The sequence below is a fragment of the Ptychodera flava genome, chromosome 10, assembly GCF_041260155.1.
Source record: "Ptychodera flava strain L36383 chromosome 10, AS_Pfla_20210202, whole genome shotgun sequence".
Lineage (NCBI taxonomy): Eukaryota > Metazoa > Hemichordata > Enteropneusta > Ptychoderidae > Ptychodera > Ptychodera flava.
Window position 1 is genome coordinate 21,901,891 of NC_091937.1, and position 14,186 is coordinate 21,916,076.

The 14,186-nt window shown below is 37.1% G+C and overlaps 2 protein-coding genes across 4 annotated transcripts in view; one reads left to right on the top strand and one right to left on the bottom strand.

The window, feature by feature from the left end:
- LOC139142250 (transmembrane protein 39A-like) overlaps positions 1-3,460 on the bottom strand; it is a 28,003-nt gene extending 24,543 nt beyond the window's left edge. Inside the window, exons 1-3 of one of the 2 annotated variants that reach the window (XM_070712135.1) lie at positions 3,236-3,452; positions 980-1,199; positions 311-394 (exon numbers count right to left, since the gene is read on the bottom strand). In XM_070712135.1, the coding sequence (XP_070568236.1) occupies positions 311-394; positions 980-1,199; positions 3,236-3,339 (408 nt within the window). In that variant the 5' untranslated portion in view covers positions 3,340-3,452. Of the gene's footprint in view, positions 1-310; positions 395-979; positions 1,200-3,235 lie in introns of both variants that reach the window. The other variant, XM_070712134.1, reaches the window with a different exon arrangement.
- A 147-nt stretch (positions 3,461-3,607) lies between these two features.
- LOC139142251 (protein D3-like) lies at positions 3,608-9,497 on the top strand. 2 transcript variants are annotated; one of them, XR_011554339.1, is made up of 5 exons: positions 3,608-3,754; positions 7,314-7,443; positions 8,067-8,274; positions 8,987-9,344; positions 9,425-9,497. XR_011554339.1 is itself a non-coding variant. In XM_070712136.1 (4 exons), the coding sequence occupies exons 1-4, from the start codon at positions 3,675-3,677 to the stop codon at positions 9,199-9,201; spliced, it is 633 nt and encodes a 210-aa protein (XP_070568237.1). In that variant the 5' UTR covers positions 3,608-3,674; the 3' UTR covers positions 9,202-9,497. The 2 variants fall into 2 exon arrangements, 1 of the variants encoding a protein (XP_070568237.1); XM_070712136.1 differs by having other exon boundaries at positions 8,987-9,497.
- The last annotated feature ends 4,689 nt before the right edge of the window (positions 9,498-14,186 follow it).

The window sequence follows — 14,186 nt, forward strand, 5'->3', positions numbered from 1 at the left end:
CTGTCACTTTGCTTCTGATATCACTGCGAAATTGTTAAACCGTTTGTACGTTTCAGTTACATTCCTAGCACCTTGAAAGAACTTTTCATTCAAGTTTGAGAACCAGAACCTCAACCAACCACTTTGAGAGAAATTTTGATCCAATTTTGAAACCTAGAAAAATTGTATCCCAGGACTTTAAAAGAACTTTTCGTCTGACTTTGAGGACTGGTCATGGTCCAGGGAGTAGAACCAACATTATCCTCTCACTTTGGCAGAACTTTTCGTCTGATTTTGAGCACATTTGTGTTAAAGCATTACAGGTACTTGCCTCAGTCACCATTTTCCAAACTAATCTTCTTGTCAGAACAACGATGATGAATATGACCAAATGAACATCAATCAAATAGAAATTCTGAAAAAAAAATGTTAGAGATAATTGGTATATATATATTGTACACAAAGATAACGTAAACGTACAATATTATACCGGTACATTACTTACATTATTAGGGCTATCCCTCCCCATCCTGCCGAGTCAATAAAAAGCAGTACTGAGTCACAACATGTCTCATATACCAGAATGTAACGTACTGGGCCCCAGCTTTTCATTTTGATCACCCTAAAAATCCACCCAATCAGTGTGAACCACTGTTGGCTGTAATATGGTGTATGTTTCTTCACCTTTTGTGTAATTTATCCACACAAACAAAGGCGAGTTGCTCTACGTTTGTAAGACACAAGAATTGAAGTACAATTGCACATTTAAACAGAGTCAATTCTAACTTCAGTTTATACGTTTCGTTTCAAAACAATGCATGAATTTATACATGTAGTTGCAATTTTACACTTATAGATGCTGTGTTGACAAGCTAAATAGTAGATGTTTCAACATGCTTTGGGGAGTAGAACAAGAACTTATAGTTGATAAGAAAATAACAAACAGTGGGTAAAAATAAGTCCAGATTTACAGCCACTGGCCCTCTCTTTCAAGACTTACCAGAGCGGCATTTGCCGGTGAATGAGGCAACCACCAGACAGTCCGATAGATATTGATGTACTGAAGTAACAAAGCCATCACCAAATAGAAGAACATGATCAGCTCAAAGAAAAGGTTGTGGTCGGTTGGCAAGTCTGGTATCTCCTGGTGTTTGATTGGCGTGATCGTGATTAACGTCGTGGTAACGGGAGCACTTCCTAGTACCATGTTGGGTCCATTTCTGTACAAAATAAATACAGCAGCATGTAGTACTGGTCAAACAAATCGACATACACATGTATCGCATGGTATAGTGTCCTTGTACCAAGTTTGAATCAAGTCATTCCAGGCATGGATCAGTAACTGCTGCCAATGGGAAAAAGGACAGAACATAATAGCTGACAATCCTCGTCACAATGTTTGTTTTGTTTCCACTGTTCTGAGTGGTGGTTCCAGACTTACATTTGTATTTCTTGCGGTAGAATGCACCTCGCGTTCAGATATCTCACATACAGACTTTTTTCAACCATATAACCTCCTAGTCGCCGTATATGTATGGTAAATGGGAGCTAAAAACATTTACAAGATAAATTTTATGCACTTCTTTGTCAAAATAGCCACATCACACAGTGTTTTTGTCTGTCTCTTTTATCAACAGTGAGGAATTATGCGAAAGAAATACACAGTATGTGACCTCTCTTTCATGAAACAACAGAGGCGATGTGGGGATAGCGGATGACCGATGAGTATTCATCAAACAAATCTATATGTCCCTCATACCACAAAAAGAGTGTGAGAACAAATTAATCCAATACAGGTGTTCTAGCACTCCAATATTGTGAGAAATAGTTTTTTTTTCTGTTATCCAAAACTTGTGTATGAAACAACTACACGTTTCTCAGTTCAGTGAAACCAATTTCATATGAATACTTGAGGAACAGTTGTGCTATTTGCCAAAAGATGTCCTTCATATACACTGATTAAATCTATTCTATTTATGTAAATTGTATGCACTTTGACTGTCTTTCTCAGACTTCATTGATTTTGCATGCTTTGTTTCGATACTTCTGCTCAGTACAGCCTAAGAGTTATGCTTGACACATCAAAGCCTTTAAAATTATTTGTAGGGGCTGTAGCTTGTATCAGATAATCATTCAGCAAAATGCTATATGTTTACAATCAACACAAATCATATGATACTGATTTCATGACTGATAGGACTTATATTGGTAGAAGTTGGGCAATGTAGCTGGATCCTTTGGGGTACTCAGTTAATAGAGGTGCCTGGTTCTCTAATATCATAGTTTAAAATTTGTTCACCCATGATCACCTTCCTTGGATTCTTTGTTTCATGAGGTTGTGTAATGCTAGAGCTGTACAATGCAGACAGTCTTCACTCAGTGAATATTACCAGCAGAGCTGGGAATCTAGGACAAGTTGTGCAACATTACCACAATGTATGTATTTTGATTGAACATCTACAATCCAATTAGCATATTATAAACATGGCGGTACTATGTACATACTGCTACCTCCATGTTTTAACCCTGATGATTAAAAGCAACAAATAAATTATAAATGGGAAAAGAAACAACTTCATGTCTCATCTGATGGACTGGAATTATTTTCCATTGAGCATCCAACAGTAGTGTTATTTTAATATTTGTTTGTATGCAGTAGTATTGTGGATTATGAAAAATGAAAGATGTTGGTTTCCGGAGTGAAATACTGAACTGTTGCGGAAAGACCTTAATAGCCTCCTTCCGAAACTCCTCTTTTCTAGGTAGGATATGTGATGTTTTTATGTTTTTCAACTTTTTGATTAACGCTTATCCTAAAACAATGCTAAAATACTTAAATGGTGTGTTTTTCGGATGAAAGACACCCCACCCTATCCCTCCCCCCTAAAAGCAAACCGATTTCGGAGGGGGAGGGGCTAAAGGAAGTCTTACCACCGTTCAGAGCTTGGAAACTCTTACGATGAAGAATGATAGTATCGCTTCCCGTTTTCAACTGGTGGTATGCAGTGTTCATGTGGTGTCCCTGTCATGGTGAAAACACACACACACAGTGCACGGTGGGTCAGCTGCCTTGACAAGGCCCGGCAGACAATCCAAAAATATCCGTTATTAAATACGTCACCGTAATATTTTGGATTGTGTTCATGCGCTTCGTTCAGAAATTCGACCATCATGAAGATCTACTGTCAGTCATTTGACAGAATAACGTTTTTATCGTATCACACTATTGTGGTCGTATCGTAAAAATACACTCTACCTTTGACGGAGCTGTGCACTTTGCGGCCCGCCAACAGTTTGAACAGGTGGAGGTACAGTTCGACTGATCTGGGGCCTACCTGGCCCACGACGTCCCCCTGGCATTCTTTCCTGATTTCTTCGGTAACGATGTCGAAAATATTCAAAATAACACCATGACACGTAAAATCCAGTCAACCAAGGAAAGCTACAGACTCATCAATGAGGTCCCGGAAACACAGGGCATGCTGGGTAACAGCGGGTATTCCATTTTCAATGCTTATTCACTGGGTTTTAGGATATGTAATGTTGTGTTCTGCTGGAGTTTGAATGCTTTTATAATAAAATTATGTATCACCGGTTGTAAGGTATCAGATATGCGATCAATTGAAAGAGGTCACACACGTGGAGGCTTGTCGGGGTCAACTTCTGCAAGTCACCCTAGCTAACGCAACGTTTACATGTCGGAGAGAGCTTTCACTAACGTTCGGCAGTGCACTCGCATATCGCGACTGAAATCGCACCTCACTACCGCGTACAGGTAACTCACCATTTGATAAACTACGTGGCTAAATTTATGAAGTTTACTTTTAATTTATTGATATACCCGACTAACCATGATAAGCACTCGAAACATCATATCCAAAAAAACATGTAAAAGGGGACGATTCCTCCATTTTAGCTCCGTGCTGCGCTCGCAGTCAGAAAGGATGCACGCCGTCTGCTTTCAAAGGATGAGGCGGTGCTCCTTGTGCATCCTATCATCATTTGGTTATTCGGGGGAGCAGTGGTGCAATACTTTTTGTACCGGTACATATACCCATCTGCTCTGATGGGCGGGGCATAATCGTTTACGTATTATGTAATTGTTATAGCCACGGTCCCCCCCCCCGCCCCGCCCCAAGTGGAGCACTTGAGGGACCGTGTTATAGCTCAAGTTTTGATGATTTGCCAGCTATCAGCCGCCACCCCAACTCCAGGCTCAGTCATTAATCAGACTATTCTACAGTGTTCTTGTCATTCACTTTATCAATCGGTTATTTTTCAATCATTATTCGAGGACGCATGTACAAGTTTTGGAGACTAGGGCCAGGGTCCGTGTTTTTTCATTACCCTCGACCTTTGAACTTTTGAATATGTGAATATGACATTTTATCAGTACTCAACATACACTATCAGAGTGTTGTAAAGGTACAATACTCATAGTACAAAGTGGGAAAATTACATAATTACATAACCGAATTGTGTCAGTAAATGCAATAAATTTAGTAATGAACATACATGAGCAAACAAGTTTGCAAAATACCTGATTAGGCTATTTCCATCTCAGGAATCCCTAAACAGCTTTCAAATAATAAAGCTCAAAGAAAAAAACATAAGCGTTGCGAGAACAGTGGATCCTCTTAGAAAAAGCTTTTCCTTGACATTGAAGGTGTAGGTCGGGGATTGGAAACACAGAATTTTTTTTATACACAGCTGAATTGTTGCTTGATCTAACAATAGCCATAAACAGTTGACTATGAATGGAGAATGGAAAAAAAAAACATGCAACTTTGTCTCTTACAGCAATTATTAATGACAGATCTTAGCTGTTTAATTTGGCATTGAAACATATACCCAAGTTGTCCATAAAAAACCAAATATATTCTGGGACCAGGCAGTAAAAGTTGAACACCAAAGTTGAAAGTGAGTCATGAGGGGCCACTGCACAAAATGGTACCATTTTCATCATGTAAGGTAATCATTGAAAAGAATTACTACACTGCTGCCAAGGTCATGCTGCATGGTCTTCTTGGAAGCTGCTTAAAAGTATTGGCAGTATAATTTCTGCTGCATTATGTCGCAGCGATGTCTGTCTGTCTATGTGTCTGTGTATGTCTGTTGGCACCATGAACAGCTTGGATCAGAGTCAAATCTGGTACATCAAAGATTCAGTTTGCAAATGGCTGGAACTGATTAGTATTTGGAGGGTGTGGCTTGCATATTCTGTGCTTATTTGCATAATGAATGACTAGAAAAACCTATATACATTGACAAGGGCTGCACGCTGATGAGATTTGCTACAAATGTTGATCACACTAGAATATATGCAGTGAATAATACTAGGGGAATGACATAGAAGTTTGCTAATTTACATATTTAATGAACTTTCCTAATTAGTGATCTATATCTGAATTGACTTGATCAAAGTTGACAAATCTTGCTTGTACATTGCAGATACTATGGTATAACAATTTTGAAAGTTATTTAGCTACAGCTAATTACCAATTTGCATTTAATGAACGTTCCTAATTGGTGATATATCTGGATTGACTTCGTAAAAGTCGATGAAACTTGCTATATACATTGTAGATACTATGATATAACATTATTGAAAGCCATTCGGCATTTTTACCTCAGCTAATTTCCAATGTGCATATTTAACAAAATTAATTGGGAAAATATATCTGAATTGACTCCATTAAAGTTGACGAAACTTGTTATGTACATTAAAGATACTACTGGTTAACATTCAAAAAAGTTGTTCAGCATGTTTGGTTCAGCTAATTACTAATTTGCATATTTAATGAACTTCCTATTTAGGGATATATATCTGAATTGACTGTATCAAAGTTGAAGAAACTTGCTATGTACTATGAAGATTCTATAAATAACAATAACGAAAGTTGTTCAGCGTTTTGAGATCACCTACTTATTTGCATATTTTAACAAACTTTCCTAATTGAGGATAAATATCTGAATTGACTTGATCAAAGTTGATGAAACTTGCTATACATTGAAGATACTATGATATAACATTATTGAAAGCCATTAAACATTTTTACTTCAGCTTATTACTAATTTGCATATTTAGAGAACTATTCCAGTTAGGGATATACCAGTATATCTGGATTGACTCGATCAAAATTGATTAAACTTGCTATGTTCATTGGAGATAGTATGAGCATTTTCAGATAAACTAATAACGAATTTGCATATTTAATGAACTGTACTAATCATCGATATATATCTGAATAGACGATCAAAGTTGACAAAACATGCTACGTACATTGGATATACAATCATGATAAACTATCACTGAAAGACATTTAGCATTTTTACACCAGCTAGTTAACCAACTAGGAACATATGACTAGAAGGAATCAACAAAAGTTTATGAAACATACTATGTATAATAATGAGACAATTATATTGCATTAGGAAAAGATATTTTGCATTCTCTTTACAGCTAATTTATAATTTGCAATATCTGTTGAGCTTTTAGTTTTTTATCATATGAAACTAACAACATGTCCAAAGGCAATTACACCTTCTTAGTCCTATGTAAAATGGTGATACAATGACAGCAGTTTTAAGAAATTTTAAGTATTTTTATTTTAGCTTATTACACATTTGTATACTAATGACCCTTGGAATTCATCTGTGGTGAACATCATTCCTGATGTTGATCATTACACTTTCAGTGAAGTTTCAATTCTTGCAGACAACTGCCATATATACTGAAACATGGGAACATTTTTAGTTCATATCTGGTTTTGACTTTCAAAGCAAGCCTCATATTTCTCAATCTCCCTCCATATTAAAGGCTATTGCCCCAGGTCGTTGATACCAGTATTTTATAGGGATTGGTTGACTGCTTTAAGCAGGTTTCAATGGCAATTTCTGCTGCAACTGGTCACATAAAGATTTGCTGTCGATCATAGCCTTGATCAAGTTGGTGAAAAAACATAGGAATATTTTTTTGAGAAATTCTGTTCCTGAGTGGCAGTATACCTTTGAATGGTGCTGTAAGCCCTGATGTTGCCCCAACCACTGTTCACCATACTTCAAGGCACCAATGAATTGGCCTGACATCTATAAATGACACAACAAAGACAAAAATAACTTCCAAAGACAGCAACTTTTTTCCCTTTGAAGTTAGGTATTTGCTATGGTAATTTTGTTCATGGTGATTTTTGGTTGAGTAGCTACTTGTTAGGTTGGATTTCAAATTCAGTGTACATATGGTGTACTGAAAGTTTCATCAAATGTTAAAAATTCATTGCCAGGCAGGGTCTTCTCTTGGATTCTTAATTTTTTCTGATGTCTCTTTCTTGCAGCTCTTCCCAGGCCATGGATAAACACGAAATTGCTCCTGATGTGATTGACAAAGTGCCGAGCAATGTTGTCAATGTGGAATGGGAGAATGGCGTGAAGGCGGACGCGGGAAATGTACTCACACCAACACAGGTATGGTATTTGTTCAGAAGTAAGCGTCACTATGATGCAGACATGATGTGCACTTGTTACAAAATTTACTTTCCATCTTATACTTCTCAGAAAGAACTCATAAATCATTTGTATTCCCAGGATAGTAACATTGAACTTTATTTGTAATGAAAATGATGAATTTTTTATTTGTTGAAAAACCAAATCACGGATATTGTCATGCATTGATCGACCAAATGTGTAGATTCATTGATTTTATGAATGTAAAAATGTGCTAACCAGTGGCTGAAATGGACCATCAGAAACTCAGAAACTAATTTGACATTCGCTAAGTCATTAGGTATTAATAATTACAAACTTGTAATATTACTTCCCAATGAAAGTGGTTTTACCCACTGGTTGTACACAGCTCAACCCTTTCACAACCATTCCTTGGCCCAAATCAATGGTTATGATTGGTGATTGTGGACCTGTTTAAATCAAATTGGGGTGAACAGCTTGGCTGATTTTCATAAAAAAATCTAGGCAGAGCAGTTAATTACAGTATATAGCCCTTGCAATCATTGGTGAATAGATGAAATCATTTTTTCTTCCGTCTATGTCATGTTCAAATATTGGGATGTTTTATTCATATTCTTTTTCAGGTTCAAAAACGTCCATCTAAGGTTACGTGGGCTGCAGAGGCAGATGCATTTTACGCTGTTCTCAAGACTGATCCTGACGCACCGAGCCGGAAGACTCCCACCTACAGGGAATGGCATCACTGGTTGGTTGTTAACATTCCAGGTGGGGACATAAGCAAAGGAGATGTTGCCATGGATTATGTTGGTGCAGGACCTCCAAAAGGAACAGGTACGTATGGCATTTTATCAGGTAGATTTACCAATGAATGAGCAGGTAGTGCAAAAAGTAAAACGTTGGGAACCCACACTGCAAAATGATTAGAAAACATCTTGTGATTTAACACGCTCATTTGCAATTTGATATTGCTTGCAAGTCAAAAATGTAAATATATGACAAGGACTTGAGATTGAGGGCCGGCGGCTGTACTTGATAACAGCTGGCAAAATGTTTGTGTGACAGAGAATGTTTTGAGCAATGCACTTGAACCAGCTAAAGAAAACTTCCAAGTAACGTATAAATTGTTTTGAGATTGTTTTGAAAAGGGCATTATTCTTCTATGGAGTGAATGCCAAATGTTGAAACCATGGTTGTATTTCTCATTTGCATAAACTTTTCATACTCTAGCATTCATGGTGTGCATTTCCTGATAGTAATCAATACAATGATTGCTGAGACGAAGTCATACCTATTTATTTAACCAATTGAGAGCCAAAGTCAATTTTTGTCACTTATTTAGAATAAAATCCAAGCAATTTTTCCATATTTTTCAGAAATTTGTATAGAAACTGAAGCTGATAAGAAACCATGTCAATTTAGTCCAAAACTATGAAAAAAATTACAGAAAAATACATAAAAATTACAAAATGTTGCACTATAATTTGAAGGGAAAATTGTTGCACTCAATGGGTTAATCTTTTTTTGTTTCAAAATTACATTTCAGGTTTGCATCGATACATCTTCCTGGTGTACAAACAGCCAGGAAAAATAACTTACAGCGATCCAGTACGCACTAACACATCTGCAGATGGACGCGGAGGTCAGAAAGCGTGTGATCTTGCTGCTAAATACAATCTTGGGGAGCCCATTGCTGTCAATCTATACCAAGCTGAGCATGACGACTATGTGCCTCAACTCTACAAGCAGCTGGGACTCTAAATTCTAAGTGCTTGCAAAATTCAATTTATTTGTGAAATTCAATTTGTGAAATTGAAGCAATGGTAGATTGGTTATGGTATATCAGCCTTCTATTAAAAAAAAGTTCTGATTTATAAACTGGTCATGGAATGACTTATAATTTAGCCCTTTCACCCCCAGTTCCCTGTATACAGGTCCAACTTTACCATAGATTTGGGACAAACCATGGTGGTGAAAGGGTTAGAGCTCGATACTTTTTATGGGAATTTAAGATTTTGGTTTATTAGAAAAAAATAAAGCAAGTATCTGGTGCTAAAGTACAAGTGTGGTGCGAATTGTTGCTGTTGGCATTGGAATCTAGGAATCCAGACTCTCAACCCCCCCTCCCCTAAAAATATTACTGCATAGACATACCGTAATAATGACTTCACAATGGTCAGAGAAATGCAAAGTGTCACAGATAGACAATACACGTTTCAAAAAAGATTTTTGTTAAAATTCGTGATTTTCACAAAAGTAAGCTGGTGTAAAACTTTGTCAACTCCAAGAGTTTGGAAATGAGCCCCATCAAGTGATAGACCAGGTTGAAGGGATGCGGTTTGGGGAAATGTGTTCACAGCTGTTTGTTCTTGGAGTTATCTCAATGCTGGAGTCAAGAAACATTAATGATCGTTGAAAAGTGCCCTTCTCAATCTCTGGTTCTCACTTTAATGGATGAGTGAAGTGCTTGTTGACTTTCTCAATCTTTTGTTCATCACAGAAGATTTTGTCAAATGAAATTTCTGTTGGATAAATCTGATAATGCTGTGGTGACGCCAATGGGTAGTGAGTAAGCAGAGAACTTTATAATGAAGAATATCACTGTGTACCTTGGGTCATGCACTGTATAATACTCTAAAAATGATTTACAGCAGTGCATGTATCTGCCCTAGAAGCTATCTCTGCACGGAGATTGGATAATTATAATCTAGCTAGGGAGTCTGACCAATAGACACAATAATAGGGGAGGGCTCGCAGTCAACGACTCAAAGACTCTAGCCAGGTTAGAATTATCAGTGCCCGCTCTACAATCTCTGTGTGGAGATTGGCCTTGAAAGTGGCAGTGGTGAGGGTCAGAGAGATCTGATGTTGCAACACTTATGCTACGTGAGCCTCAGTTTGTACACCACTTCTGATACAGCAGAGGATGAGTAACGGGTGGGATAGACACACTCCCAGCATAAACATGGTCCCAGACCATGGCATAACCAACCAGGGGCAGTGAGTCTACCAGTGCAGAATAACATTTCACATGGGTCTGCCAGAACAACTAAATACGAACATATGACACGGTGACTAAATTCTGTATTGAAAAAGGTTTTAATGTTTACCTAATCATATGAAATGAAACAATCATAAATCTCTTTCACAATCAAAAAATGAATAAAGGTACCCTTCTCTATTGGTGTTACAGCTACAATCTTGTTTTGCATTTGTTATATGACCCTAAATGCACTCAGAATATTAGAACAGAAGTCATGTGGAGAGAGACTACATTAGTTTTAAAGTAAACGCTAACATACAAATTCAGTACAACAGAACCTCTTGTGCATCTCATTCAATTTCTAGTTATCGCTTAAAGACTTGATGATCTGGAAAAAAACACAGTTCTACATAGCAAACTTGTCATACTTGACAAATGGATACACGCTGCTGTTCTTTTAAAAGTGGACATTTTTAAAGTCTAAATGCTAAAAGCTGATGTGTATGTTTAACTGTACTCAGCATTTGATTTTCTAATGAATTATTGACAAAGTTTTCCTTAGAACAGATTTTCTCTTAATTGTTGTATTCAGAGCTAATTTGCATGTCTGAAAACCAACGCTGAAAATCCTTTTTTTTTTTTTTTTTTGGTTACATCATGATCAACACTAGATTTTGAGCTGCTACACAAAATATTTCACCTTGTTCTTCATCTAAGCATTAATCAACAAGTCATCGTTGATGACACAGTCCCCACTTGTTAATGGGTACTTTGATTACAGGTCCTCAGAGAGGATAGAGTCCTCTTCATTAGGTCTGTGATAAAAATACTTTTGAATAAATTCGCTCGATACATGTGTGAGTTGTAGTTCAGGACATGGAAAAATCGTAATAAAATGGCCACACGGTGGCCATATCGGATCGTATCACAAAACAAATTAATGTGCATATGTATGACATTGGTCAATCTCCTTGTACCAACTTTGAATAAATTCACTTGATACATGTCTGAGTTATGGTTCTGGACATGAAAAAATGTAATAAAATGGCCACACGGCAGCCATATTGGATTGTATCACAAAACAAATCAATGTGCATGTGCATGACATAGGTCAATATCCTTGTACCAAGTTTGAATAAAATCTGTTGAAACATGCCTGAGTTATGGCTCTGTACATGAAAAAATCATAACAAAATGGCCGCAGAGCGGCCATATTGGATCGTATCACAAAACAAATTGATGTGTATAGCTATGACATTGGTCAATGTCCTTGTACCAACTTTGAATAAAATCTGTTGAAACATGCCTGAGTAATGGCTCTGTACATGAAAAAATCGTAACAAAATGGCTGCATGGCGGCCATATTGGATCGTATCACAAAAAAAATTGACGTGCATATCTATGACATTGGTCAATGTCCTTGTACCAACTTTGAATAAAATCAGTTGAAACATGCCTGAGTTATGGCTCTGTACATGAAAAAATCATAATAAAATGGCCGCCTGGCAGCCATATTGGATCGCATCACAAAACAAATCTACGTGCATCTGTATGACATATGAAGTAATCTTTGTACCAAGTTTGAATGAAATCGCTCCAGGCATCTCTGAGATATCTGCGTGAACGGACGGACGCACGCGCACGCAAGCACGGACGGACACACGCACGGACATGACCAAACCTATAAGTCCCCCGGACGGTGTCCGTGGGGACTAAAAATAGTAATTCACACATCAGCATACACATTGATGAATTCCTAAAGAATTGAAAAGTTAGAGAAGAGCTGTAATTTTGACAAGATCATTTCAAAAGCTTCTGTACATTGCAGAATTGGAGTTGGCTAGATACGGAAAGAAAATCAACATCTCAGTGAAAAATGGCAGTCTTGGAGAAAAACAAAAGAGAAAAGGGTAAAACTTGATAATTGATACTTTGATGTAATGCTATATCCCTATACTATCAAACATTGCAAAAAATGAACAAAAAATATTCAACAGATTTCAGAAGTGATTTGTGGGATAGAGCAAACAGACCAGCATTTGATGATCTACAAATCTGAAATATCACCAATACCAGTAACAGCCATACATAAATATATGGCATAGCACACACAAATTGTAAGACCTGGCTTTTTACTACATTTACTATAAAACTAAACTACATACATGTAAGGCTGTCTTCAGAATTAACAAAAGCAAACTGGACAAATTTTCAATCTCAGCGACTTGGTTACTATCAGCTTGCTTTCACAGTAAATTTTATATAAGGGAGTCAAAATGGTTGCTCAGGGAGTAAAATATATCCACTAAAGGGTTATGAAATCCCTGACACATTACATTCTCTTGTACTCCTAACTCTACAAAACTCAATAACTACATTGTAATTTGCAAACAGAAAAGAAAATTCCTTAAACTAAAAAAATATTGGACTTATCATTATGGAATGTACGTACAAGTATCTGTCTGCCCTACCCTTCAAAACCTAGTCATGCCTCTGCCAACTGCCAAATACAATGGGTGGTTATAAAGTATTACGCTTCTATATACACAGATGCTTGGTGAAAACTTGACATTGCTGCCCTATTCCAAACAGCTGGTCTGTGATTTGCTGTCAGCTGATCCCATTAAGAGGTGGGTGATGCAAGCTCCAATAACTACCCATGCTTTTGCTTGAACTAGCCTGTACTCGACGGATCTCAAACGAACAGATCTCTGAGAAACAGAAACTTGAACACATACTAACCTTACTTTGCTGACTGGGTGAATTCAGAAACACTGCTCAGAAAACGACGAGTAATACAAATTGCCATGGAAATATGATAATTGCCAAAATTCCTGCAAAACGGCTGGCAGTTTTCCCTTAAATTTGGACATAGACCCAATTAAGTTACCAAAACATTTCATTTTAGATTTCTAGGTCCACATGAGTAATTTAGATGCACTTTCAGTCATTTTTGCAGAACAAATGTCCTAACAATATTACTCTAGAGCAGCGACATTGAATAAATCCAGACGTTGCGGCAAATTTATCATTTTAGTAACACTTTTATCCTTTAGATCAGTGACATGAGTGTCTCCTTTGCCATGAAATGTTAAGTACCTATCAGTAACAAAATTCATAGAATTTACAAGGGTAAAAGAGTATTTTGTGATCAATTTCTGAAGATAACTTAGTGAAGATTCAAGAAACCATAAAAATATGTAGCTACAGGTAATTATGAAGCAACTGAATTCAGGTCAAACCTTTCAGAAGCTACACAAAATATCTGCTATAAATGATATCATTACAAAGATATAATTCTGTGCACTGGTATTATCTAGGATACAGGTCCTACCAGAATCGGTTCTAGGAACGTTACCCCCTGGACATTTCCTGACTGGACAATTATTCTCTACCCTATTCCTGATCTTAACGCAAATTGAAGGGAAATGTATGGATGGTAAATATCAAGGAGGTGACCTTCCTAGATCAAACTGATGGGAAGGTATATGGATGATGATTATCCAGGGGGTGACATTCTAGACCATACTGATAAACAATGTACAGTTGGTGAATATCCAGGGGGTGACCTTCTTAGACCAAAGTGATGGGTGATGTATGGGCAATAGTGAATTTTTTTTGGGGGGAGGGGGTTATTTTCTTATACCCTTTTGAAATAGCACTATGATCTTTTGCATAAAATTGAACACTTACACATAAAATCTTGACTAAATTAACTCACTTGGAAAATAAAACAAATTGCAGCTGCTGATTGCAATTTTGT